Source organism: Polyodon spathula, chromosome 2 (assembly GCF_017654505.1).
Source record: "Polyodon spathula isolate WHYD16114869_AA chromosome 2, ASM1765450v1, whole genome shotgun sequence".
NCBI lineage: Eukaryota > Metazoa > Chordata > Actinopteri > Acipenseriformes > Polyodontidae > Polyodon > Polyodon spathula.
In genome coordinates this window covers 82,204,379-82,231,174 of record NC_054535.1, presented here as the reverse complement: position 1 = coordinate 82,231,174, position 26,796 = coordinate 82,204,379, and the positions used below count along the sequence as shown (strand labels likewise).

The following is a 26,796-nucleotide window of genomic DNA, read 5'->3' as shown; positions in this document are numbered from 1 at the left end:
AACCATGAGGTACCACGAGGTGCTCACCTCTATTATATGTGCTCCGTTTTTATTTAAAAATAAACACAATAACATTATATTGATCAGGGATTGATGGAATATACAGTAACAGGTGCTAGGTTTACATTAACAGACTCAGCTCCTAGGTCCTATTAACAAATGTTTCATATCACTAACACATTACTTTAAAAACAGTGCAGTTTCAAAATAATATAACTGCACTGGGACATATTTTCAAACTATTTATGTATTATAATATTTTTTGAGAAAGAGATTTGTAAATATAGATTGAGGATGGGAACAAAGATTGTGATGATCTGGCAGCTTTACAATTTAATGCAAAACTCACAAGTTAATAAATAAATAGCAACTCACAGAAACTGAAGCAGAGTATGCGGCTCAAAATAAAAGCAAAGGCGTCACTTTTGAAACTGTAGTATTGGTATGTTATAAGTGTACAGTACTGTTCCTGATGCAGACATGATGAAAGGTGGTAGGGGACATATTCACAAAACTGTTTTTGTATGCTGGCAGTAACAGTAAATGTACAGCCATTAGTCATTCATTGCTGTTGTATTCTTTAGAGTTGTGAATAAAGTTATTTTTAGCTTTTGAGTTTCAGTTTTTAATACAGCTAATTTAAATATTGTTGTGTTAAATTCCAGGTATTAACTCCCAGAAATGTTTCACATAACTCATACATCTTTTTTAATATTTGAAGATTCATTAAGCTTCAGACTCACCATTGACCATGAATCTCAAAGTACTGTACGAGGTCTTTATTGTCTTTGGTTAATCTATTTAACAGACATTTCTATTTTTCCAGCACAGATGCTTTTTTTTCAAGCTTTGGCTCTTTACTAGCAATTATTAAAAAATACAATTCTAAGACAAATTATTCAAATTAAGTTAGTTTGTACCTTGTTAATTATTATCTACTTACCACAGCCAAGACTTGTTGTCACAAACCACGTTTTTGTTATTAATAAAGTATTGAAGGTAGGAGTGTACATTTTTGCAACAGGGGTGAGCATACACCCAAGTTCAGATTGTATATCCATATACTCAAGTCAAGATACAGTAATACAGACTAGCTTGAAAACCTAGAGTCTTCCTTCTGAAAATACAGACTTTAGTTGAATGTAATTTACTCAAACTTACAAAAATTTCCCATTGGTTCTTTGTCCATTAAGAAGGCGAGGTTCTGACTCATCCCGTGAGATGATGCCATGAAACCAGGGCATCTTCTGATGGGCTGTGGTAGCAATCAGTTTCTCTAGCTGAGGCCTTTGACTGATTATTGCTTGTTCAAGAGCTTCGCCCTATTCACAAAGACAAACAGAAAATAGAAATGCCTTTACTGAACACTATATTGATACATTTGGTGTGTTTGAATAATTTGAATACAGGGAAATTAAGTGGTTCAAATATGTTTCATAGAAGAAAAAAAGCAGTGGTACATATTGCACAAGGTTCTAAATGCTGCTTGATGGTGTCCACTGCTTTGTCTTCTAGGATAATACACCCTTCATGAAACCAGAAGAGTGTCACATCCAAATCCAAGCCTCTTTGTTCCTGTTGCTAGAGAGTTCTTTTTTTAAAGATCTCACAATTGTGAGTCTGCTTACATTTTTGTAAATTACTTTAAATTTAAATTTGTTTTATGAAAATACTGAAAATACAGTTTAAAAAAAAAAAAAGTATTCATCCTATCTATAGATGTATATACATTTAGAGCTGGTTTCTTAGACCCTGATTTGTACTAATTTAGCCATTGTTACTTTAGGTTGTATCATCAATAAATAATGAAAAGAAATGTATTAACCAACACTTCATACTGTATAAACAGGAATACTGTAAATCAGTCAAACTTTTTGGGAAGTGTATATGCAGCTTTTAATACATTTTATAGTAAGAACTATTTAATTGGTAACGTGTTGTCACTGCAGTGCGCACTTATTGCTATTGTAAGAAGCTTACTCTCTAAACAATGGTCATTTCTGAAGCCCAGCTACTACCTAAATCCAACTGAAAATGTGTGGCATGACTTGAAGATTGCCTTACATCAACACTCCCCAAGGAACTTGACAGAGCTTGAACAGTTTTGTAAAGAAGAGTGCTCAAATAGTGCCAAATCTAGGTGTGCAAAGTTGGAAGAGACCTATCCCAACAGACTCACAGCTGTAATTGCTGCCAAAGGTGCTTCCACCAAGTATTAACTCAGGGGTTATCCAATTATGATCTTTCAGTTTTGTGTTTTTAATATATATTTTTTTCTCAATAATTTTTTTTTTTTCTCCTTAACAGTGTGGAGTATGGTGTGTAGATAAGTGGAAAACAATCCTCATTTAAATGCATGAAACTCTGAGGCATTAACACAACAAAATGTGAAAAAATTAAAGGGGGTATAGACTTTCTATAGGTACTGTATATATATTTACTGGAACTTATCAGCCAAATGCAACAACAGAATGACTAGGTGAACTGCGCTGCTCCAAACTAAACTGCATTGTTAAACAGATTCAGAGCTTGATATACATAAAGTAATTAATCCAATTCATAACTTCTGGTCTGTAATTCGTTTGGAGAAATTCATGAACATTTGAACTGACACGTGGTTGGCTGAGGTTTTGAATGCTATATTTTGGAAATTATAGTTAACTAGTTTATTGATTATTTGAATACACTGCTCGATGCCACTGACCACTTTTGATTTACAGGCAGGCCCTGGTGTCAATAATTTCCTGCTTGACCAATCTTTAAGAAGGATTTTTTAGAGTGAGCAAGAAAGAATAACTAGGTAAGACCTGAAAGGATCAATGTGTGTGTGTGCGTGTGTAGTCTGCTCCAGTGAGTCATGCAACTGCCCTTAACTGTAGTTAAATTCTACATTATCTGACGTGCACTGCATATTCCAAGCTATTTGTAAATATGAGTGCCAATCAAGATCGTAAAGCTGCTGTTCACTGACAGACCACAAATAAAAAGTACAAAAGGTAGGAACATGTAGCTCTTGTCACATTATCTGAGTATAAACATGAACTTGAAACTTGAAGGTTTTAGCTCATATGTTGCCTTCCGATAGTCTACTACACTGCAGGGCTTTGTTCCATCCAGTTATTGGATTACTTTACTGAACCCACTAAAGATCTATTACATAATCAAGCACCTGGTTGGAACAAATACAATGGACTGGATTGAAAGAACCAAGGTTGCCTACCTCTAATATAGATACAACCAGGAACCAATAGCTAAAAAACATTATCACTGGGCAGAGGCATAAGGACTCACCTGTAAATTCCAGGTCTGTTTCACATACTCCCTTATCAGGTGTTCTTTTAAATCTTCGAAGGCCCCTATTTTTGGCTCCATTCCTTTGGGTCGTTTACAAGGCTTTTTGAGCAAGCAGACTAGTCCGTCTGTCTCACGAGAGTGATATTCACAGAGTTCACTTGGACTGTTGTGGGATTTTCCTCCTGCTATAACATAGGTGTTATTCATTTCCCGCTCTATGGTATAGTGGTAGCATGCTCTGTTGTAGGCCACAGACAGAGTAAAGCCTCCTAGATTGCTACGACTCTGTCGGATCAGATAAAGGCCATCGCTCATCCCGCTCTGCTGGAGGTAGCCTTCTGCATCCTCGCGGGTGATGTTACCGTAGAAAAATGGCTGATGGGTCATTCTTTCAGCCATTTTGTCAGTCTAGTTTTTGTAATTTCTAAAAAGAATGCTCAGCTTCTTAATCTTCTGGATGAACACCTAATGGCAAAGGAAAGTCAAATAAGTCATAACATGTAGAGCATAGCCAATTAATCCAGTTCAAGGTCTGATTTAGAATAACCTCACTGTTTAAAAATATTTAAGAAAGATAAGATTAGTAATTTTTTGAGGCCACACAAAATATGTAAATATATTTTTAACTTACCTTAAAATGTATTATTTAAAAACATACACGACTGATATTTTACCTAGCAGATATTGAATGAAGTGCTATACTTTCCCTTTCATTATCATTGCTTTACCAACCTTTAGACTACTGAGCAATAGTATAAAGGTTCTTCCCTTCGTTTCCAACTCAAACAATATGACAGGGTTATATTATGATTTACATTTTTAACAACCCTTTTTTATTATTATGATGATAATAGATTTTGAGTAAGGGTGTTATTTTAAGTGTAATTATCACCATGTTTCTGTAAGTAGATAGACACCCATTGAGCTTACATAACTTGAATAAAACAATTCAATTGAAGAGCTCGTAGGTGTTCTTATGTTTGTATATTTGTAGCTTTGTAATATAATATTACAAACCTGTAGTATATTTGTAATTTTAGCTTTTTCACTTTGTAATAGTGAAAGGCTTGTGAATGTTCTTATGTTTGCTGTTGCATTTGCTTTTATTTTCTCATTGATTAATAACTGGCATTGAAACAGCCTATTTAAAAAGCATGGGAGGATTGAAATCAGCTTATTTTGTAAACAGGAACAGAAAAATTAGAAAATATAGAGCCAGGTAGTATCATGAACCATTAATTTGTTGTAAACGTTCCAATAGTAGATATGTATTGTGTAATGACTGTTGTATTTATTTGTTTCTCTTGTGTGTTCTTCTTTAAATTTATGATTTGGGTTTAAGTGAAGTGGGTTATGTGGGAGTTTCAACAAACATTGCTTATGATTTAAAATGATGAGAGAAGTTCCTAAGTAAGAACTTAACATTTTTACTATTATTATCTATAGATTGTTTTTATTTGACTTGCATGTGCTATTATACAGGGCTGTGACAGGCCGAGGAGCCCTGTACAAAAAGGGGCAGGGCAAAGCTCTGCTGTTAAAGTATTGTTTTGTTTTTATTTTCTAGTATTGTAAAACAAATATATTGTTTATTTATTTTAGAATGGGGTACCTCCACCCCCCAAGCATATTTTGTATTTACTTTGTATTATGATTTATTTATTGTATTTATGTATTTTTAAATATGATGGCATGTTATTGTTTTACAGCGTGGGTGGGAAGCCTCATCTACATTAAAAACCTCATGTAGAAGGTGGCCATCCCCCAAATTAATTAAGTCATTAATTTGTTGCTAATCAGGAGATGGTCACCTGTATATAAGCCTGCAGCTCTCTGCACTCAGTGTGGGTGTTCGAGAGGAGGAACGAGAGTGAACAACAGGAGGAAAAACTGGAGATTACAATAAACACAGCATCAGTGAATACAATCTGCCCAGCCTCACCTGTGTTTTGTTTGCTAGGTTTGTTTTTTTTTTAAAGCTTTTATTTTGCTCTGTGAGCAAGTGTTTGTTTTTGTTAAAATATTGTATTTTATTTTTGTTTAAATAAACGGCTCCGCAGCGCCTTTGCACCGCAGTACTCTGTCTGTGTGTCTCTCTGGCCTGACGTCACCACTCAGGCAACCCTGTCACAAGGGCCTTATAATTGTTTGCCATGAAATGAGCTAAAGAAATGTAATCTTGTTCAAATTATCAACAAATAAGTTGAGATACTTTACATCAAAAGTAAACCAAAAATTTGCAGGTTTACATACTATCACATGCATTTAGTGATAATCCCATTTCAATAACATTTTTGTCTAATGGTTGTTTTTATTTATTTATTTGAAATACATTAAAGTTTTCTTCTTCTTCTTCTTCTTATTATTATTAATAACACAAACTAAACCTGTAAATTCAAACAATTACCAGCCCTGGCTCAAGAAATAAAAACTAAATTGAAAACTAAACTGTTAAATTAATATAGTGCTGTAAACCATCCAGCAAGAAGCCAGTAAATATATGTTCCCATGCCCAACTCTTGCTGATCACCAGCAAAGTACATTTTCCTCACAGCTTATTTTCAAGCCTGAAGTGTAGCGGCCTTTTATCCATATTTTCAAAGCCTCTTCTTATTTTGTGGCTCACCATTGGAGTTACTGAAAGACTAGAGAATACACACTGAAAATATAACCTAAAGTGTAAAAACCACAAGCACAGCAGAAATGGTGTATTGCATTTTTTTTTTCTTATTCGACATACAATGCTGTTCCTGTGCAATGACTTAGTTTCTCCTTTTTTACCCCGTCATATGAATTCCTGTAACCAAGCTTAAAAAAGGCCCCTCCAAACTATATTTGTTTCACACGCACTTCCAATTCAACAGACGGCAGATTTAATGATTTACCCTGACTAAGTCACTGCATATCCCAGCTGTTTATTTAATACGATTAATATGATGGAAACACACAAAGCTCAGAGTAAAACCTGTTGAATTAGTATCTGCTCTAGGAATATAAAACATCATCATTTTACCCACCCCTTTTTAGGATATTTGCATTAATTCCAACTTTATTGGGAGGGCTGTCATGTGCTGAAGCTTTACGTTGTTGCTGGTCTACTTTCTAATTGTATCTGATTCTATGAGTGCAGTATAAAGCATGCTCAGCTATGTTTGATGAGTGCCTAAAGAAATGTAAGCTTACTCCTATTCCTTCCTTGACAGTTTACAACCGATCAAAGTTTTTAATTAGTTTGCTTTTATACCTTACCCACAATACCAAAATAATGTGATAACACAACACCCAAAGAGCGGATGACTGACCTTCTGAGATATGTAACAGTTTGGTTATGTTGCCTTTTAATTGAATTGACATGAACTAAATGTACTGTGATGGACCAGGAATTAGCATGCTGTCAATCCACAATAACAATCAGATGGAATGTTCTCAGACATCATAACTGGTCAGTGATCAGTAATAGTAGTGTGAAGTGATAAGCATACCTCATAGATAAAAACTGTGGTCACATACCAAAACAATACAAGCCTTTTCTTTAACTAATATTAGCAGTTAATATTAACCTATCAGTGCTCTCTAGGATGTATTTTTACACTGCCTACCGAGATAACAGTTCAGCTGCCTATCCCTGTAGGTGTCTGCTGAAGGTCAACAGGCATCTGGGGCACTGCATCTCAGTGAGGTAAAACTGTCCCTGACAATTTTGCCTCTCCAGGCCCTCAGAGTGACAGGCTAATGTAACATAAACTGTGGGATCCCTAGTGAAGACCTGCAACATGTGTTCCCCTGACTCTATGACTCACATTGAGGCACACCATATCTCTTTACCAGATGTGCCATTCATGTATCAGAAATGCAAGTAGCTTCTAAAACATCCCAATGAACTGCTGGTGTCTTGTATTAATTTGCTAAAGAAATAATTAACAAACAAAATAGAAAAAAGTTAACAGCTTTTTATTTTAGTTATGACTAGCACTTTACCAACCTCCTCTCCTCTCCCTCTCCTCTCCCCCCATCCCACATCCCCCACATGTGGCTTATACTATCTTCTCTTTCACGTTAAAAATTTGCATGCAGGGTAAGAAGGAAAGTCTGTGCGCCAGTGAGCAGCTAAACCTAACAGCTAGATCAGCTCACAGTTGTGATGTTAAAGCCACTTGCCAAAAGCCACAACATACAGTTGTTCTGATCATTCACAGAGCCTTAAGAGATCAAATGACTAAACACCTACAACCTAAATAGTAATCTGCAGGTAAAACAGCTCAAATAGATCAAACCCCAAATATACTTATTTACTTTTGTACTCCTTTTTACAAAAAAAGAAATGCCAACAAATAGAACGTCCCAATGCTATCGTTCTAATGCCGCTGATATGATTCACAACAATTTTATGTTTTTTTGTTTTTTGTTTTTTTTTATGTTTTAACTGTACAAGTTAAAACATAAAATGCATTTAAATAACTAAATATCGGAGACCAACTGTTTACAAACACATAACCTGAAAATATGGTCTAGGCTAATATGAATAATATAATGTAATGTATTGTACATGTCCCTTACTGGGTTTCTTTTCATATTACTGAACCCAAATGATCTACATTTAAACAGACATGCATGTCTAACGATTCATGTTCATACTATAGTTATTATACTGAAATATTGCAAGACTGATTCTCAAAATGCAAAATATATAACATATATGTACTATAAAATATAGCTGAACTGTAGCATTCTCACGGTCATCAATTGTACTGGGAATAAATGCATATTGCTTGTGAAGTAAAAAGTGGGATTTGTGGAAATTATAACTTCAGTTTCCTTCCCAAGAAGTAACATTTATCCTAGTTATATCTCTTCCCCATTTTGATGAGCCCTAAATCTCAAATTATTTTTTTATTATTTGATGCCCCCTTAAGAGAAACTGAAAACTGAAAAGCTGCACACTTCTCGCAGCCTCTCTAATACACTCGCCACATTAGTTTTAGATTAGAGCCAGATTCCATATACCCCCCCCCCCCCCCCCCCCAAAAAAAAAAACATCTCTGTATGTTAAAAGCATCTTCAAGATGCATAGCAGCATTTTATCAAATAATTGTATTTTAAGAAGATCCATTAACAATAATTATTTGCATGCTGATCGAGTGGCAAAATCCTTTTTCTTCTGATATAACACGATTAATGTATCATAATATACACCAATGGGAAACTGTATACTATAGAAAATGTGACACCAGAAAGACAAACACAGACATACATGATTAGCTAATAAACACACGTAACTCGTTTGCAAATATTTCACCCTAAATTATCTCAATAGAGATAATGTTTAGAAAACATATTGAGAAAAGGTACATTGTATTGATTAGGCAGGTAACTATGAGCTCACTATAAATATACATATACTAAATAAATAAATAAAGGTACCAATAGTACATTGAACCATTTCTATATTTATGGGAAAATGAGATCCAAAGTGACTATGCAGCACTTTACAAAAAGTGGTTTGTTACCAGTGTCTGTAAGTAACTTAAGCAATATTTTTAGCTATGCTTATGCATACAATATTTAAAACGTTTATACTAGAGAAAAGGGGTGATTTTCTGAGGTAAGCAGCACTGAAGTTATAGCAATTATGTGACAATTGTGTTTAATGTACCTTTAACACTCCTATTATGTTCAGAATTTAGGTACCTCTGTTATGTTTTGGGCCACATTGACCTGATGCAATTCCAAACTAATACAAACAGCCTAAATTGATTAACTGTTTTTATTTGCAAAGGTTTTACTCTTTTATGCTCTTTTAGTCCAAGAGCTGTGATAAAACTTCTTTGACTGCCAACCTGGGAGCTCCTCATTTTGGAATGTCTTTACCAGTGAGATTATTTTGCAATACTGACAGAGAAAATTAGGGTCTGCCTTGTAAATATATATTGTTTTTTTGTTTGTTTGTTTATAAATATTTCCAAACAGGTGCAGCCATTTCCAGAGATAATAATAATAAAATAACAAATTGAAGAAGTTTGTTTTATTCCTGCACACATTACTACATAGATAAATGCCACGGGTCAGTGACCCGAAACATCTTAATTTTATACATGACCTGTTCTAAAAAAAATAAACAACTCAAAGGTTCTGTTTTCTGTGTATGAGTCCATGACCCCAACTTAGGAAAGGTCATAAAATATTATACAGAAAATGAAAAGAAAAATAGCATTTAAGCTAACTGGAAACTCGAGTACATGATTCACATCAGTGCCAGTACATGACAACAGTAGAATCAGTAAAAGGCTGCTGTTTTTTTGCGTTTTGAAGAATGGGACTTTAGATTATACTGGACTATATGGCACCCAACTGTACCAGTACTTGCATCAGCTTGCACTTGCACTGAACTGCTCCATACCTTGTTGTATTCTACTACATGCTCTTAATGGGCTTTATTTGTACAAGCAAATATTTATACTGTAAGTTAAGTGCTCTTAGTCGAATTCAGGAATTAAATGTAATTATTTGCTGTATTCTTTATTTTGCTCTTATTTGAATTTGTTCTTATTTTCTACTAATTTTACTGCACCTTATAACTGCTCTTGTCAACAATATGATATTCTGTAATGTGATATTTTACAATATGATACTTTATACTGTGATATTTTGTAACAATTGTATGCCGCCCTTGAAAAGCGCGTCTACTTAGAAATAAACAAATAAACAAACAAATCGATAATTTCAGTAAAAACTGAAATTTCAACACAACATAACGATTTTTGTTTGAAACATTTACAAGAAAGACAAAGATTTACCTTTTGGGAGGGAACTGAAGTTACAATTTCCCTGAAACCGCACAAGCACCCACGGTAGGAGCAAGGGGACAACAGAAGGGAAGAAACATGTATTTTGAAGATATTTATGTATTTAGAAGCATATTGAAGTATACTAGCCCTTTATTATTATTGTGGGTAAGCTATAGGATCGATAGCTTTTTCATTTTAGAATAATAATGTGCAGTCTCAAGAATGTAAAAAAGGTGATAGAAGGGGGGGGGGGGGGGGGGGGGGGGGGGGGGGGGGGGTGCAATCAATTCAACTGTTGTATACAATATTGTAACTCAGCATTTTGCATGTTCATGGTTTCGTTCCTCTAATACACACACCCACACTCATATGCGTAATAAGTGGGACTGGTTCCATTTACAATGTTAAGTGTTACAGATGTAATGTCAGAAAACGCTTTCCTTGGTCATATGTGAGCATTCCAGTAGCTCTCTCGGTCGCAATACCTGTTTCATTAATCCCCGCCCCACTCTTTTGTCCCGCCTACTTATTTGTAGTATTTATTTCAATTAATTGTATAGCCCAAATAATTGTACAGGATTTATATTCCGCCTTCCTGCTGTGGTAAGAAAGCCGAGTTTCTAGATTTCGGAAAAAAATAAAAATAAATGAACGATAAAACAAATTTTGGTTATTAATAGGGGTTTATTTTGCTAATATATATAATATATAATATATATATATATATATATATATATATATATATATAATATATATATATTTATAGGAAGATAGCTCCAGTTATTCTGTTTAAAACTGTTTACCGAGTAAAAAAATAAAATAAAAAATTCTCTCGTTGATCGATTCATGGTAAGATTGACAGAAGAACTACCGAATGGTAGAACAAATCCCGAATGGGTTGTACTTCAGTTTGGGGTCCTAATATAAACACATTAAATATTCCGAACAGTATTTTGTTTTCTTGATCACTCCAAAAACTTTTTTCGATCATGCTTTTTTTTTCTGTAAATAAACTGTTAAATCACATTTGCTGACTGTCTTGTGATCTCAAATTAGTTTATGTATTGTAGCGTGCAAGGGAGAAGGCAGCAGCAGGGCTGGTAGGTAACGTAATCACACACAAAGACAGATGCTTATTGCAAAGGAGCCGGCTCTTTTGTACAGCGGAATCGGCCCTTTGCTTTAGTGTGAGAGGTCTTAGCCTCGCACTCGCCCTCCGTCTGTGCGTGGATTGCTTCACCCTGTGTGATGCGTCTGCCTGCCTGCTTTAACCGAGATACACTACAGTATTTTATGTAGTGGGCGTGCCGCTGTTTTACTAAGTGTTCCCAGAACCCCAACACGAAACAATCACATTGCGAATATATTCAGTGTTCTATGAAAACATAATATCGTCTGTACCATTTTTCCTGCTATAAATATGTGAAATATCTGTCTTGAAATACCCTACTTGCTGGGGTGTCAAAGAATACTTACTGTCCAAAAACTCCAGCATGTCCACAATTCAGCGGATAGGGTGTTAGCCAGGTCTCGCTCCAGTGAACATATAACCCCTGTATTAAAATCTCTGCACTGGTTGCTGGTTAAATTCCGTTTTCATCATAAAATGTTATTGTTAACTTTTAAGGCCAATAGGGGAATTTCTCCTCCTTAAAGCTCTGACCTGTCAAATTACACTCCTGTCTTATTCTATTGTCCGCCGATGCTGGTCTTTCAAGTGTTCCCTTAACCAAGCTGTGAACAGTGATGGGGCTTTCTCGTCCTATGCACCAAGGTTGAGGAGTTCACTCCCGCTCAAGATTTCAGTTTCTGAGTCCCTGTTTGTTTTTAAATCTCGCCTCAAAACACATTTATTTTAATTGGCATTCTTTTAGATTCTTTGTTTTTTTTTTTTTTTTTTTTTTTTTTTTTAAATTATTTTCTTGATTTTTAATTTGTTAATAGTTTGTATCCAATTCTGTATAGGTCATGAATTTAGTTTTATTGCTATTTTACTTGTCTTCACTTGCTTTGTTAAGCGCTTTGTGATAATCCTTTATGAACGGTGCTATATAAAGTAAACATTATTATTATTATTATTATTATTATTATTATTTTCTGACAGGATGTCAAATTTGATATACAACGTCAGAAATCGGTGGTGATTCTGATTCTTTACAGGACAGTCTCAACAGATATAATTTGCAATATTATTTTTGATTTCATATGCCCCTTTCGTTTTACATTAAAGTTCAGTTAGTCCATGTAAACCGATTCCATTCGAGAACCAAGATTATCCGATCATGTAAACACTACTGGCACACTTAAGGTAACACCTCTGCATCCTGTTATTGCCATAAATCGATACAATGTAAAGAAATCAATGAAGTGGGGACTGAACTACTTAGAAAAACCTCAGACATAATGATATGTAAGAACAAATATACGGATGTACATTTTTGCTCTACTTGCAACTGTGACCACAAAAGATTCGAAAAGAAAGTAGGGCAGTTAAGTCAAAAGTTAGAGTCACCATGGTAACCAAAGCCACCCCAAGAAATGGTGCCAAGGCCAAAAAAAATAAAAGCACAAGCTCTAACGGAAAACGTAGAACATGCCATTCTAAATAGTAAAGTGGCTTTACAGTTGTATGCACGAGCCCATGAATAGATTAAAATTTGTTGAATGTTTTTCAAAGAGACAGACTGTCGTGGTGAAACATTGTTTAGATCTACCTATTTAATTTGGATTCATGTCTAAATAAGCTATCCAAATATTAAAAAGCATCAGATTTTGGAAACGCCAAAGGTTGTATTTAGATCACTTTGGTTTTATTTCAAACCCTTGTAAAACCCCTTGTTATTCAAAATTATTTTATTAGTTTCTTGAGAAAGTTTATTTTTTTAAGGTGAATAGTTCAATTTGATCTCCTTTTTGTACACAGTAATATATGTAATCTGTTTTGAACAGATTTATTGCTACTGTATTGGCCCTATTTTAAACCAAGTACAAAGGTACATTTTAGGCAAATAACGTAACTGTAAAACTAGTATCAATATGTAGTCAGAACAATCTGCTGGTGGACATGTTGAAGATGTTTTTTATATCTGACAAGACAATCAGGAAACTTAAACAGAATACTTCAGAATTCATCAAATTCACAGAGCAATTTCTTGATATCACAATATCATTAAAAAAAGTGAATCTGTCACAACTGGTTTGTATATAAACCCATATACGATTTCTGTTGATTTCACAGACCCTGATTAGCACTAATTTTGGACCAGCAGTTATCTAACATGCAGTAATGTACAGAAAGTGAGGCAGACCAAGCCAATTAGTCTGTGAACCAAGTCTGAAAGTTTGTTTTTCACAGATGTACACAGTTATACAGCTATCTAAGTCCCATTTTAAAATGTCAATTGAAAAGGTTGCATTTCAGGATATTTATTTGTGAGTGTTTATTTACAAATGCTGAATTTCAAGGTTGGTAGCAGAAATGTACATTCACAAACCTTGAGTTATGTCCCTATAATTGTTTCTCTTGCAAATGTATCCGAATAGCAAACGTCCCCACATGGTTATTAATTTCTGTGCTGACGTTCCCTAAACTACTTTGCTTTTAAATTTTAAAAAATGTGTACAAATGCAAACCATGAATTGTTACAATAATAATAATAATAATAATAATAATAATAATAATAATAATAATAATAATAGAACACAGATACTTTAATTCGAATGATATGTGAATGTTAATTTTTCTATTAACCTTACATGACTAGCATGTCATCCCATAACCTACGACCAGTTTACATTCCACAGTCTCGACAAATACCTTCACACAAGGCTCATGCTGAGAGAGTTTCCAGTGACACTAGTTTGATTTTTGAGTGAGAAACTCTGTACCCGTATGCCTTTCTTACACTGGTGCAGAACTAATTAAGAAAATGACACAAGCACATTAGCATTGGAGCAGTTTATTGAGGCACGGTACACAGTGCTTACTAAGAGTCATTAAGATTCTATCTTAATAAAATAATAAATAAAACCACTTACCAACAAACATTTATTGCAACAAACCAGCAAAGTTCAGATCATAAGATCTGTAAACCTGCTAACTTAACCGTCAAATTTACCAAACATATTTTAGTTACTGTATTACATATCACACTTTCATTGAGCAGCAAAGGCTCGGTTCCTCACACTGAGTACTATTTGACACATATTTGTGAGGTTGACACTTTGCAATGTGCTAAAAGTTTCTAATGTTCACTAAGTATTACTCTTGTACTTTAAAAGAAGGAACAAGAAATTCTTAGAAAATGATTTGGGGTGTTCTTTTATCATTTTCTGGTTGGTTTCTATGGTAAGGGGAAGTATTAACAAGGATGGGTTTAAACCTTTAGGGTTATACTGTTACTATGTTATATTCTAAAATGTAATATTATAATAGGGTATTTGTAAGCAATAAGGAATGACAGAGTGTGATATAATACAATTGTATCACGTTTTTACTGTTTTATAGGAATTATCTTTGCCTTTTAAATTTTGTATTATATTGTAAAATGTTATGAAGTACCTTGAGGGCCCTAAGATGACAGGTGCTATATAAATGTAAATACATAAATCAGTAAATGTATGTTGAATTGAATGTTGCTATTTATTTTTTTAGATTCTGTTATCTGGGGTAGTAACAGGGGACATCCATACTAGATTTGTGCTACGGCTTTTACTTATCAAAGTGACTTTCCACTTTGTGGCTGGACAACGTGGAGAACTACTGGGCCAGTGTTAAGAAACAATTTAAAACAATGCAGGGCACAGCAGAAGAGATGATACTGTCGTACCTGGATACATTTATGTGAGGAGAAAGCTATGGTGGGAATTGTCGAGATGCATTTATAAATATTCTGCATCAGATCACACAGCTACGCAGGGGGTGGGACCTGTGGCAGCAGATGCAACTGACCCGAGTATTAGAACGAACATAGACTGGAGGCAGTGGCAATAAAACAGGCATTTAATCACCAAAGTCTCTTTTAAGAGCGACGCAAATATTTTGTAAAAAGCTGAAAGTTTATTTTCAGAATGGGATAGGGAAACGCTGTAGTTCAGGAAGAAGGAACAGAGAGTGATCAGAATGAGTTTTGAATTGATTTGAATACTTTTGCTTTTTTTCACTACTTTACTCATTCGTGTCTGATTCAGACTCATTCAGTATCACATGTACACTTCGGTTTCCCAAAGGGTCAATATTTACATAATTTACATAAATCTCACCAGTCATGTTTATTGCGATAAATTTCAATATGTCTGCCCCCCCCCCCACATATATATATATATATATATATATATCAGTGCCTTGCAAAAGTATTCAGACCCCTGACCAATTCTCTCATATTACTGAATTACAAATAGTCCATTGAAATTTCGTTCTGTTCGATATTTTATTTTAAAACACTTAAACTCAAAATCAATTATTGTAAGGTGACATTAGTTTAATATTTTTAAGAAAAATAAAAAACTGAAATATCTTGCTTGCATAAGTATTCAACCCCCACACATTAATATTTGGCAGAGCCACCTTTCACTGCAATAACAGCTTTAAGTCTTTTGCGGTAAGTATTTACCAGCTTTGTCGAAGTGATTTTGGCCCATTTTTCTTGGCAGATTTGCTCCAGGTTGTTCAGGTTGGTTGGACGACGCTTGTGGACTGCAATTTTCAAATAGTGTCACTGAGATTCTCAATGGGATTGAGATCAGGACTTTGACTGGGCCATTGTAGGACATTCACCTTTTTGTTCTTGAGCCACTCCAATGTTGCTTTGGCCTTGTGCTTGGGATCATTGTCCTGCTGAAAGGTAAATTTCCTCCCAAGCTTCAGCTTTTTAGCGGACTGAAGCAGATTCTCTTGAAATATTTTCCTGTATTTTGCTCCATCCATTCTTCTTTCAATTGTAACAAGATGCCCAGTCCCTGATGATGAGAAGCATCCCCACAGCATGATGCTGCCACCACCATACTTCACTGTAGGGATGGTGTGTCTTGAGGCATGGGCAGTGTTAGGTTTGCGCCACACATAGTGCTTTGAGTTTTGGCCAAAAAGCTCTATCTTGGTCTCATCTGACCACAAAACCTTTTCCCACATCGCAGCTGGGTCACTCTCATGCTTTCTGGCAAACTCAAGACGTGCTTTCAGATAGTACTTTTTGAGTAACAGCTTCTTTCTTGCCACCCTCACATACAGGCCAGTGTTATGCAGAGCTCTTAATATGGTTGACTGGTGCACCATTACTCCACTCCCAGCCACTGAACTCTGTAGCTCCTTCAAAGTTATTGTTGGCCTCTCTGTGGCTTCTCTCACAAGTCTCCTTGTTTGAGCACTGAGTTTTGAGGGATGGCCTTTTTTGGCAGTGCCTGGGTGGTGTGATGCAGCTTCCACTTCCTGATTATTGATCCAACTGTGCTCACTGGGATATCCAAACACTTGGATATTATTTTGTACCCTTTCCCTAATCTATGCATTTGTATTACTTTATCTCTAACTTCTGTAAATGCTCTTTGGTCTTCATTTTCCTTCAGATTCACAGCCTTACCAATGATCCTTCAACAGTGGGGTTTTTATCCAGAAAATGTGACAGCAACTTTAATGGTTCACAGGTGGAGGCCAATGGTAAGGTAATTGTGTCCTCGTTAGGGCAATTTCTTTCATCGGTGCAAACTGGGAGCTTCCACAGCACAGGGGTTGAATACTTATGCAAGCAAGATATTTCAGTTTTTTATTTTTCTTAAAAATATTTCCCAACATAAAACCAATGTCACCTTACAATAATGGATTCTGAGATTCAGTGTTTAAAAATAAAATATCAAACAGAATGAAATTTCAATGTACCGGTCAGGGGTCTGAATACTTTTGCAAGCCACTGTATATATATATATATCATATATATATATATATATATATATATATATATATATATATATGATTTGCCCCCCTTTTGAAAAGAAGTTTGACCCATGGTGATATGTGTAATATCAACCCCACGTGACCTGTTTTGACCAATTTGTTTTATAGACCGGTTTATAGTTTATATTTGTTTTATAGACTCATTTCAATTATTTATAATGATGGTGGATATTACGTTGTATATCCTAGCGAAATGTATACTTTATTATTCATATTTCTAATTCCAGGAACAACAAATCCAACTTACATGCCGCCATACATGCCAATACATTTCAAAGAGCTTTACAAAAATATAATACCTTCAATCCTGTCCTACAAAGCACTCCTAGTTATTTAAAAGCAACATAAAACAAACAAAACTTTTTAAAATGTTAAAATCCTCAGGAAGAACTTTCCGTAGATATTGTGCACAATGACATAAGGGGCAACCACCCAGAGTGACATGCTTTGGCACCGTGGGAAAAGGGAGGAATTTGTTGACCCGAGATGTAAGGAACTGCTAGCTTGGGTCTTGGTCTTGGAGAGCTTTGTAAATTAGTAGAAGGATAATATAACTAATACAAAACCTAATCTGCAGACAATTTCAGAACAGGAGTTACATGGTTTGTGTGCTTTTTAATCCCATCAGCCACAATCTGGACTAACTGCATTCTATTGGTGACATGAGCAAGGAGACTTCAGAAAATAACATTATAGTAATCAAAACGTGATGGACCTTTATAATTTGGGGTCTACTTAAATTGCGGAGAATTTAAATATTAGGTTATGGAATAAAAATTAGGATTTTGTGAACATTTCATTTAAACATTAAATAAACCTAAGTAGATAATATTTTGGAGCACTATAATTGCCTAAAAATAGTGGCACTTGCTTACTTACTAAAATGGAGTGCTGTCATTTGTTAAAGGGAAGCATACAACATCACCCAGAAGTTGTTGCCAACATTCTCTGTCTGTGTGGAGACTTGCTCATACATTGAACTGCACGTTCTGCCTCCACTAAATTGGTTGGAGTGTAAGGCAAAGCTTTGCCAAATGCAGATGCGGAAATCGATTAGAAACATTCCCAAAACTTGGTTACCCAAGGGCAACTGGCATTCTTTAATAAAGGCTATATATGCAGCATGTTCATTGTCATGTTGTTTGTCCAATCCATGAATTTACTTTATTAGTACAGAGTCAAAAGAAAGAAAACGTGCCTATCTGGGTATAAAATTCTAACTGTGTTTAAAAGTAAGCAGTAGGTTGTTTGAAGCGAGGTGACTGTGCTAGATCGTGCCTGTAGTGCTGATTTAACTGGGCTGCAACCAATAGGAATACTTTGTCTGTGCTGAATTTCAAGTTTGTTTTCTGAAAGCTGTTATTTGTTTTATCTGTTTAGCAGCCTCTGTAGTATTCGTTCATGTAATCTGTGACTATGAAGCTAAACAGTGATCGATCGTGTTTTCTCCAAAGTCACATTACAAGATGTGCAAAACAATTTACTTCAATCTGCATGTAGTTTCTTTGGGACATTTGTTGACATGATCCTCAGCCGAAATATACTTTGCTTTTTTTGCTTTGTTGTCCATTTTTGGTATTTTACCTCCAATGCTGAAAACCAGTAGATTTTAGCAACCTAAATCAATATAATGTAGCATTTCACAGGAGGCAGAAAACAGCTGGTTCCTTTTTCTGTCAGCAACACAAGATTCACACACAGGAAAACAGCAACCGTGACAAGCAGCACAACAACAACCCCCTGAACGCACTGCAGTGCCTTCTTATAGGCTTAGCCCGCCCCCTTATACAAATAGATTACCAGGCTTTGGACATATCTCATTGGCCCTCAGCCGCACACCAGAACCAATGGGCACAGATAGCCAAACAACAACCAATGAGGATGCACAGATAAACAATGAAAACAGACCAGGGAAGACAAACAGACTGCAATTCACATGACACGGGAACACACACACACAAAGGTAGATAAGCAATGGAGGAATACAGCGTGGCGGGAATAACACACAGCATGCAAACACAAACAGACAGCAGGGAATACTGTACATAAACATAAATGCATGGATCATTACATTGCCCCCACATCAGTTTCTTTTTGTCCCCAAAAAGTCAGCAGGGCGCAATGCAGCACATGGTCGTAATTGACCACCTCCCCCTTGAAACACAACCCCACTCCCCTCATGTCTGTTTTTTCCCCTCCGGATTGTACGGGAGTGTCTGTTTAACCCCCTTTCTACCCCCTAAGCCCAACTTTTGCCCCGTAGGGGCTCCCTTACAGAGAGCTGCAATGTTGACAATGGCACTGGGCACTCCAACAGCAACGATGTTGGCAGTGGTGGTGGTAATGGCTGTAGCACAGGCCACTCTGGCGAAGAAAATGCTGTTGGTAGCGTTGTGATTTCAGCACAGGGGCACCAATGGGCACAGACAGACAAACAACAACCAATCAGGACGCACAGATAACAACCAATGAGAACAGACCAGGGCAGACAAACAGCGAGTCACATGGTATGGGAACACACACACACACACAAAGGTAAATAAGCAATGGCGGAATACAGCTGGGAGGGAATAACATGCACAGCATGCAAGCACAAACAGACAGCTACAGTAACAAGGCAACATTGACTTTGTCCCACCTCCTGTACAGGTCACAGAAAAGACATGCACTGATAGGCTGATCAGCCTTTGTAGCATTTTTTTAAAATGCTATTTGTCAATGCAATGCACACAGCACAGCGATAAAAAAAATAAATAAATAAATAAATAAAATCTACAGAAAGATATGTAGTTTGTGTTAGCTTGTGGTGTGCAGTAGTTAATTTAAATTAGATTTCTTTTTTTTTTTTTCTCATCGTATTAGGCCGGTATACATTGGCCTCCAAAGAGATGAATTTTGCAGTGACCCCTAAATTTTCCAAAAAAAGCCAAGTTATCAAAAGTGCCAAGTCATTTAAAGTAGAGATATCAAAAACACAAGCCAAGTTTCAAGAAACCATTGGAGCAACCTTGCCCAGCACAAAGCAAATAGGCACAACTGTAAAACCGTAGGGCGCCATGGTTGCCCCAATTGTTTCTTCTAACTTGCATCAAAAACACAAGCTAAGTTAGAAGAAACAACTGGGGTAACCTTGGTCAGCACCACTTTGACAGTTGTGCCTATTAGCTTGGTGCTGACCAAGGTTGCCCCAATTTCCCCAAACTCCACTTTAAATGACTGGGCACTTTTGCTAACTTGCCATTTTTTTTTCACATTTCCAATGTGTTTTCTTTTCAGATATCACTTCTTTTTTCACTTAATGGATAACACCAAACACATTACGGGAATAGCAAAATTGTTCAACCTATAGTGAGGCAATGAATTGCCATTTGGATAGGGTAAATGTAAATAGTAACCTAGTCTGTTGAAAGGGTTATGTAGCGTAGCGGTTATGAAGTTGGAGAGAAAGTATGACTTAAGGTTCAAATCCTGCCTTTATATTATATGTTAAAGTTGTCTGTGCAAAAGTATGTATGTTCAGTGAAAGTGTCATTCATATCAACTATTTTTTTTTTTTTAAAGTTTGCAATATAAATCCTGTGTGAGAATGAAACACAAGACACGCTTCCAATGCAGCTTGCAATGTAGACACCCTAGCTTTCATGCCACAAAGTTGTCACCTCCATTTACAACATTTGCAAGTAGTATAGCTGTAAAGTTACAATTTAAGATTTTGTAAATATTACTTATGTGTTATCCCGATTGCATTGTAATCTTTCATTTGATTTTGCAAACTATCATAATAAGCTTGATTAGTTCATTTAGTATATTGTAACGTTTTCATGTTTAGTAACCCAGGGAGACAATGTTGAATTCTCAAAATGTTTGTTTTATTTTAAACTACAGAACATACGATACAAATATGTTTCTTGTAACTGAAAGCTTGCTTTGTAAGGGAAGTATGTTTTTAGTTGGAAGTGCAGTAAGAAAGTTATTAAATGTTGTTGTCTGAGGCCTCATCACAGAAGCTGAAGTAATATCCTAACTTATGTATCTACTACGTTCTCCCAGTGGAAAAATACAACATATAACATAAGTACACTGTAATGTGAATGCAACTATGTGAAATAGGTCACATGTTCGGAAGAACATCAGCACTCTCACATAGGAAAATACCCATCATAAAATAGCTTATAATATATGTTTCATATTTTGTTTTTATTCAAATACAATTAGCTTTCATTTATTTGACAGGGAAATGTCAGATAAATGTTCTCCTCAAATGAAGATGGCAGAATAACCAACGAGCCTCCAAAAAAAGTTCATTAAATGCTATAAAACTCAAACCTTGCTGTACTGTATAATACTCTACTAAATTTTGAGATTTGAGCCAGGAAATCATCATGTCATGGTGGGCATGTCAGGGTACATCTAGGGTAGTGGTCCTCAAAGTGGTGCTTGCGAGGAAATTCGTGCCTGCAAAGCCAGGCCATCGTGCCCGTGGCAGCTGTTCTTGAATTATGGGTCGTAAACACATTTCTGGCGGGTTTTAGAATGGGAAAATAAATAATGCTTTAAACACATTTTTCCAACAAAAGTGTCACAGCAGTCTGTTGACAATGCTGCTTGCTTATGCTGTGCTTGTACGCACTCAACATATTGTTTTTTCCAGAAGGCCCTCTGCGATACGATCAACCAATGAATATCTGCATTTTCCCTGTGGTAGCCCAATCAGTTAGTTGGATGGGACATAAAATCTGTCTGTTTCAGTTGCAGGTACTAAGAATAAGTTTAACCAATAGGAAATTTAAATATCTGCCAAGTTTTACGCAACTGTCCAATCATAAGCAAGCAGAAGCCATTCACGGTATTCTACATGAAAATTGAAGGCGAGTGAGTAGCCAGTGGTAAAGTGAAAGGTCTGCCAAATGTCAATCAATCATAAGCAGAGGCGGGTGTTAATATGCCAGTTAAGCACTGAATTTCACTGATGTGTGTACATACTGTATATGTCGCAGGAAGGCATTGTTTAAGATAAGTAAGATCAATTTATGCCAGTGACCAAATTACTTTGAGGACCACTGATCTAGGGTGACATCTCTTACATCCAAATGCCCTGGTTTTTATTCCCAGACCCATAAGCTCTTCTTTTAGAAATTCACACATGGAAGTAAAAAATATAAATAGAGACATCAACCCACTGATCTCAGCTGCACATAGGGGTGTTGCAATGTGACAATAAAAAGATAATTGTGATAAAAATTCTGACAATTATTCAACTGTACCATCCAAAAAAACAAATTAAATCAATAATATGGAATTATTTTGGTTTTTAAAAAAATGACTACTGTGAGATTGTTGAAGAGGGGGGGTCCAATTTGTAAAGTATGCAGAGTTAGTGTCTCTGCAAGAGTAGCAACACAACAAATATGTTCACGCATTTAAGAGATCACCACCGAGCGCTTTATAAAAAAGCAACACCATTGAGGAACAAAGTATGAACAGTTTAAAGTTAAAGGAAGTATTAATAACAGTTGAAATGTGTTTAATTACGTTATGTTTTAGCTGGTGTAATTCTTTCAACGTGATCTTTCTGTGCACTATACTTGAACATAACTTTACTACTGGATATTTAAATGAATATGTTACTCACTGTATATCCTTGAATGCCATTTTTTTTTTTTTTTTTGTTTGTTTCAACTAAATATTAGTGTTTTCAAACATCTTAGTTTAACACATATTTGATCATGTAATGTCACAAATTAATAATGTCATGAACAATTTACATTTTGGACTCCCTGTTTAAAAATAAATAAATAACGCAAACACGAGCACTGGTGTAACCCTTGGCCAGATTCTATTTTAATTAGCTCTGTACTGTTAAACAAAATGCATCTCCTGCTTTTTAACAGCAACACCTGCAGCAGTAGGCCATGTATGAAGCCTCAGATTAAATTATTAAGCAGACCAGCTGTGATCCCTCAAGCTAAACAGAGAAAAACTTTTTTTCTTTACGATTGGAGTGACATCATGACAATACGAAACCTGATGACGTATTTTTGTTTTTAAAGAAAACAGGAGAACGAAACAAGTGAGAAGTAATAAAATGCTGCAGCACAATTAATATGCACTATAATAAGAATTTAAATTTAAAAAAGTAGTAAGCAAAATAATGGTTTGTGGAACTGTTAATAATTATAGACATATGGCATGACTGCAACATTGTTTCAAATCCAGTTTTACTTTGTTTTTTCATAAGTTTAACTTTGAGGTGCATATATTATAGATACATAAGCAGTAAGAAAAAAAAAAATAGTATAATTTTGTTCCTGTTGAAATTTGTTGTAGTTGTTCAAGGGTTTTGTTTAAATGTATTACTTGAAAACAAAAAACTTTTGAAATTAATGATGTATGTTAAGATCTCATAAAGTACAATGTGCAGCCCAGGAGCTTCAACTAAAAAGGTAGATTATTTGAAAAGTAATTTATAAAGGAGCTAACAACATGTGTTTTAAAACAACAACAACTCCATAGGACCTGACAAAGTTATAATGTGTCAATGTAATATTTTAACTGACAGCTATTCCACTTTATTTATTTATTTTTTTAATGTCTCCGAACTGTCAAACACATGCACATATGAACCGTTTATCTACATAAGAACCCTGTGATCTAATTGATCTGACAGAAAATCTAAAAATATAAACATAAATACACTCTAATGTGCAGATTATTCATTTATAGTCACAATGGCCTTATGTTAATAATCTTGACAATGGTGATTATTTATAGCCTATGATAACATACAACAGCCTATTTTTTATATTGAACTCACATGCAGTAAGCATTCATTTGTATTTGTATTTGCATATTTTTGTTGTTTATATTATTATCATAATTATTTTCATAAAACAACCATGCAAATGTTACATGGCTTCTGCAGTGAAAACTCTGCACACACCGTGAATTATGTATATTAATATATCAAGCCAAAAATAACACATTTTAACACAGATAAATTAATTATGGTATATTTACAAAAAGTAAAGCTCTGTAGTTGTATAATATAGCAACACTGTCACTATCTACACAAATACATCTGTTTAAAAGTGCAATTACAGCTAATAACCAAGGAAAAGTTAGAAGCTAATATAGTACATGCAGTACAAAAAAATTAAATACAGACACACACCTTCCGTATATAATGTTATATATTCTACTATAAATAATGAACAGAATTGTTTGAGGTACTTGAAAGCAATGGACTAAATAATGTATGAATACAGTTTTGTACAATAATTTTCTTGTCATGCACTCAACTGTAATGATTAACAAAGGGTTTATTTTCATTTGGATTGTAGTACATTCCATGTTATTACAGAGTGCGCTCAGTTCCACTTTTCTACACCTCGTATCACAGAGTTTATCATTGCATTTTCAAAGTTATAAACAAGTAAAATGGCTCCACAGTGTAGGATAATTGTTTTAAAATAGATTGTACTGCACACATATTCTGGGACTTTCCAAGCAAATAAAAACATGCATAAAACTGCCAGGCAATAAGTGACTGTAAGCTTTTACTGTGTATCTAAATAATGTCTCAGCATTTAATGTAGTATAATAGTTTTATTATACCACATGAGTAAGTAAAATACTAAATGAACAGAGTGATAGTGAAAAATGTATTTCCATGTACCGTTTTTGTACTATGCCTCAATTTAAAAGATTAAATTGAATCTCAGTTTTAGATTGGTTTCTGTGACTTTGGGTTTCCTATGAAACCTATATGAAGAAAGATGAAAGAACAGCTGTTGGTTCATCTTGGTAGATTTTATGTGTGTGACTGTTTCCATTCTACTGTTAAATGTTAATATTGTTAGTCTTATCATACAGAGTAAGATTGCTTGACATTTACATTACAGTGTAGACCTAGCAACCTGCAAACTGTAGGCTAGCAAAACAACAATATGTAAGTTCACCCGTTCTTTATAGGAAGAGATATTGTAGGGTTATCCAGTGTATATGATAGTTACCTCCACCCTCCAAAAAAAATAAATAAATAAAATAAAAGCACCCCTAACTTGCAGACAATAAATATCGAAACAGTCCATGCCCTAGATATTTCTTGTGCAAATCATTTCCAAACAATTCAATATTGTATAAATCTCCTTTACCTTTTAAGAATCTCCCAGGCTTGTCTAGTTGCCTGTCTATAGCCAGACAGGATAAACCATGTTCAAGCAAGACAAACTGAACAGGATGTGGGCTAGTTCTTCTTGGATAGCTGAAATTATAACACCATGAGAATGTGTTAATGTTTGATACTTCAGGTTAAAAAATCTTCGCTCTGTCACGTTTGACCTACAAAGTAGTACGTTCTTAATTATATTAAATTCTATTATCAGCTGCTCCTAGAGACCTACAATACAAACACAGCATTAATGTGGATGAACTGGTCTCTTGCTTCCTCATTTTCAGAACCTTGCAGCTACTTCCTTAACTGTTTTTTTTTTTCATAATCTAACTTCCCCTTTTGACCACAGTTTATATAGAAATAAAATAAAAAGCAAATGAGTGCTTACTGCACATTACTGAACTTACTGCCACATTCAAAATCATGTTTAATTCTAAAGCCTATATATTTACAATAGAAAGAATCTGCCAAGGTAACATTTTCAGAGAGAATACAATAATTTGAATGGTATGAAATCACCAAAAAACAACTTAGAACAACATTGTAACTGTCCTTCCCTGCTACAATATAATTTCTTGGTACAGTCAACCAACTTTACACACACACACACACACACATGCAATAAATTCAAATGTTTTTCTGGTTTTTTTAGTGATACAGTTACAGTATCTCCAGGCCATTTTAATAAAACCATTCATCTTTTTAAAAACTACAGTATTACTTCTTAAAGCAATAGTAGGTCTATCTGTATGAAACATACATGGTTAGTTTTGAGGAACAGTTTATAGTAAAATATATTAGTAAAAAATACTCATTTAGTTTAGTGGGTTTTAAACAACAATCCCAACAAAACTGTATATATATATATATATATATATATATATATATATATATATATATATATATATATATATATATATATATATATACACACACACACACAGTGGCTTGCAAAAGTATTCAGACCCCTGACCAATTCTCTCACATTACTGAATTACAAATGGTACATTGAAATTTCATTATGTTTGACATTTTATTTTGAAACAATGAAACTCAGAATCAATTATTGTAAGGTGATATTGGTTTTATGTTGGGAAATATTTTTAAGAAAAATAAAAAACTGAAATATCTTGCTTGCATAAGTATTCAACCCCCACACATTAATATTTGGCAGAGCCACCTTTCGCTGCAATAACAGCTTTAAGTCTTTTGGGGTAAGTATGTACCAGCTTTGCACACAGTGTTGGAGTGATTTTGGCCCATTCTTCTTGGCAGATTTGCTCCAGGTTGTTCAGGTTGGTTGGACGACGCTTGTGGACTGCAATTTTCAAATAGTGCCACTGATTCTCAATGGGATTGAGATCAGGACTTTGACTGGGCCACTGTAGGACATTCACCTTTCTGTTCTTGAGCCACTCCAATGTTGCTTTGGCCTTGTGCTTGGGATCATTGTCCTGCTGAAAGGTAAATTTCCTCCCAAGCTTCAGTTTTTTAGCGGACTGAAGCAGATTCTCTTGCAATATTTTCCTGTATTTTGCTCCATCCATTCTTCCTTCAATTGTAACAAGATGCCCAGTCCCTGATGATGAGAAGCA

At 35.1% G+C, this 26,796-nt stretch overlaps 1 protein-coding gene across 2 annotated transcripts in view; it reads right to left on the bottom strand.

Annotated features, from left to right (window-relative positions):
- LOC121302164 (tyrosine-protein kinase SYK-like) overlaps window positions 1-25,476 on the bottom strand; it is a 43,958-nt gene extending 18,482 nt beyond the window's left edge. For both annotated transcript variants that reach the window (XM_041231985.1, XM_041231992.1), the window contains exons 1-3: window positions 25,182-25,476; window positions 3,292-3,759; window positions 1,162-1,322 (exon numbers count right to left, since the gene is read on the bottom strand). In XM_041231985.1, the coding sequence (XP_041087919.1) occupies window positions 1,162-1,322; window positions 3,292-3,693 (563 nt within the window). In that variant the 5' untranslated portion in view covers window positions 3,694-3,759; window positions 25,182-25,476. The remainder of the gene's footprint in view (window positions 1-1,161; window positions 1,323-3,291; window positions 3,760-25,181) is intronic.
- Between the last annotated feature and the right edge of the window lie 1,320 nt (window positions 25,477-26,796).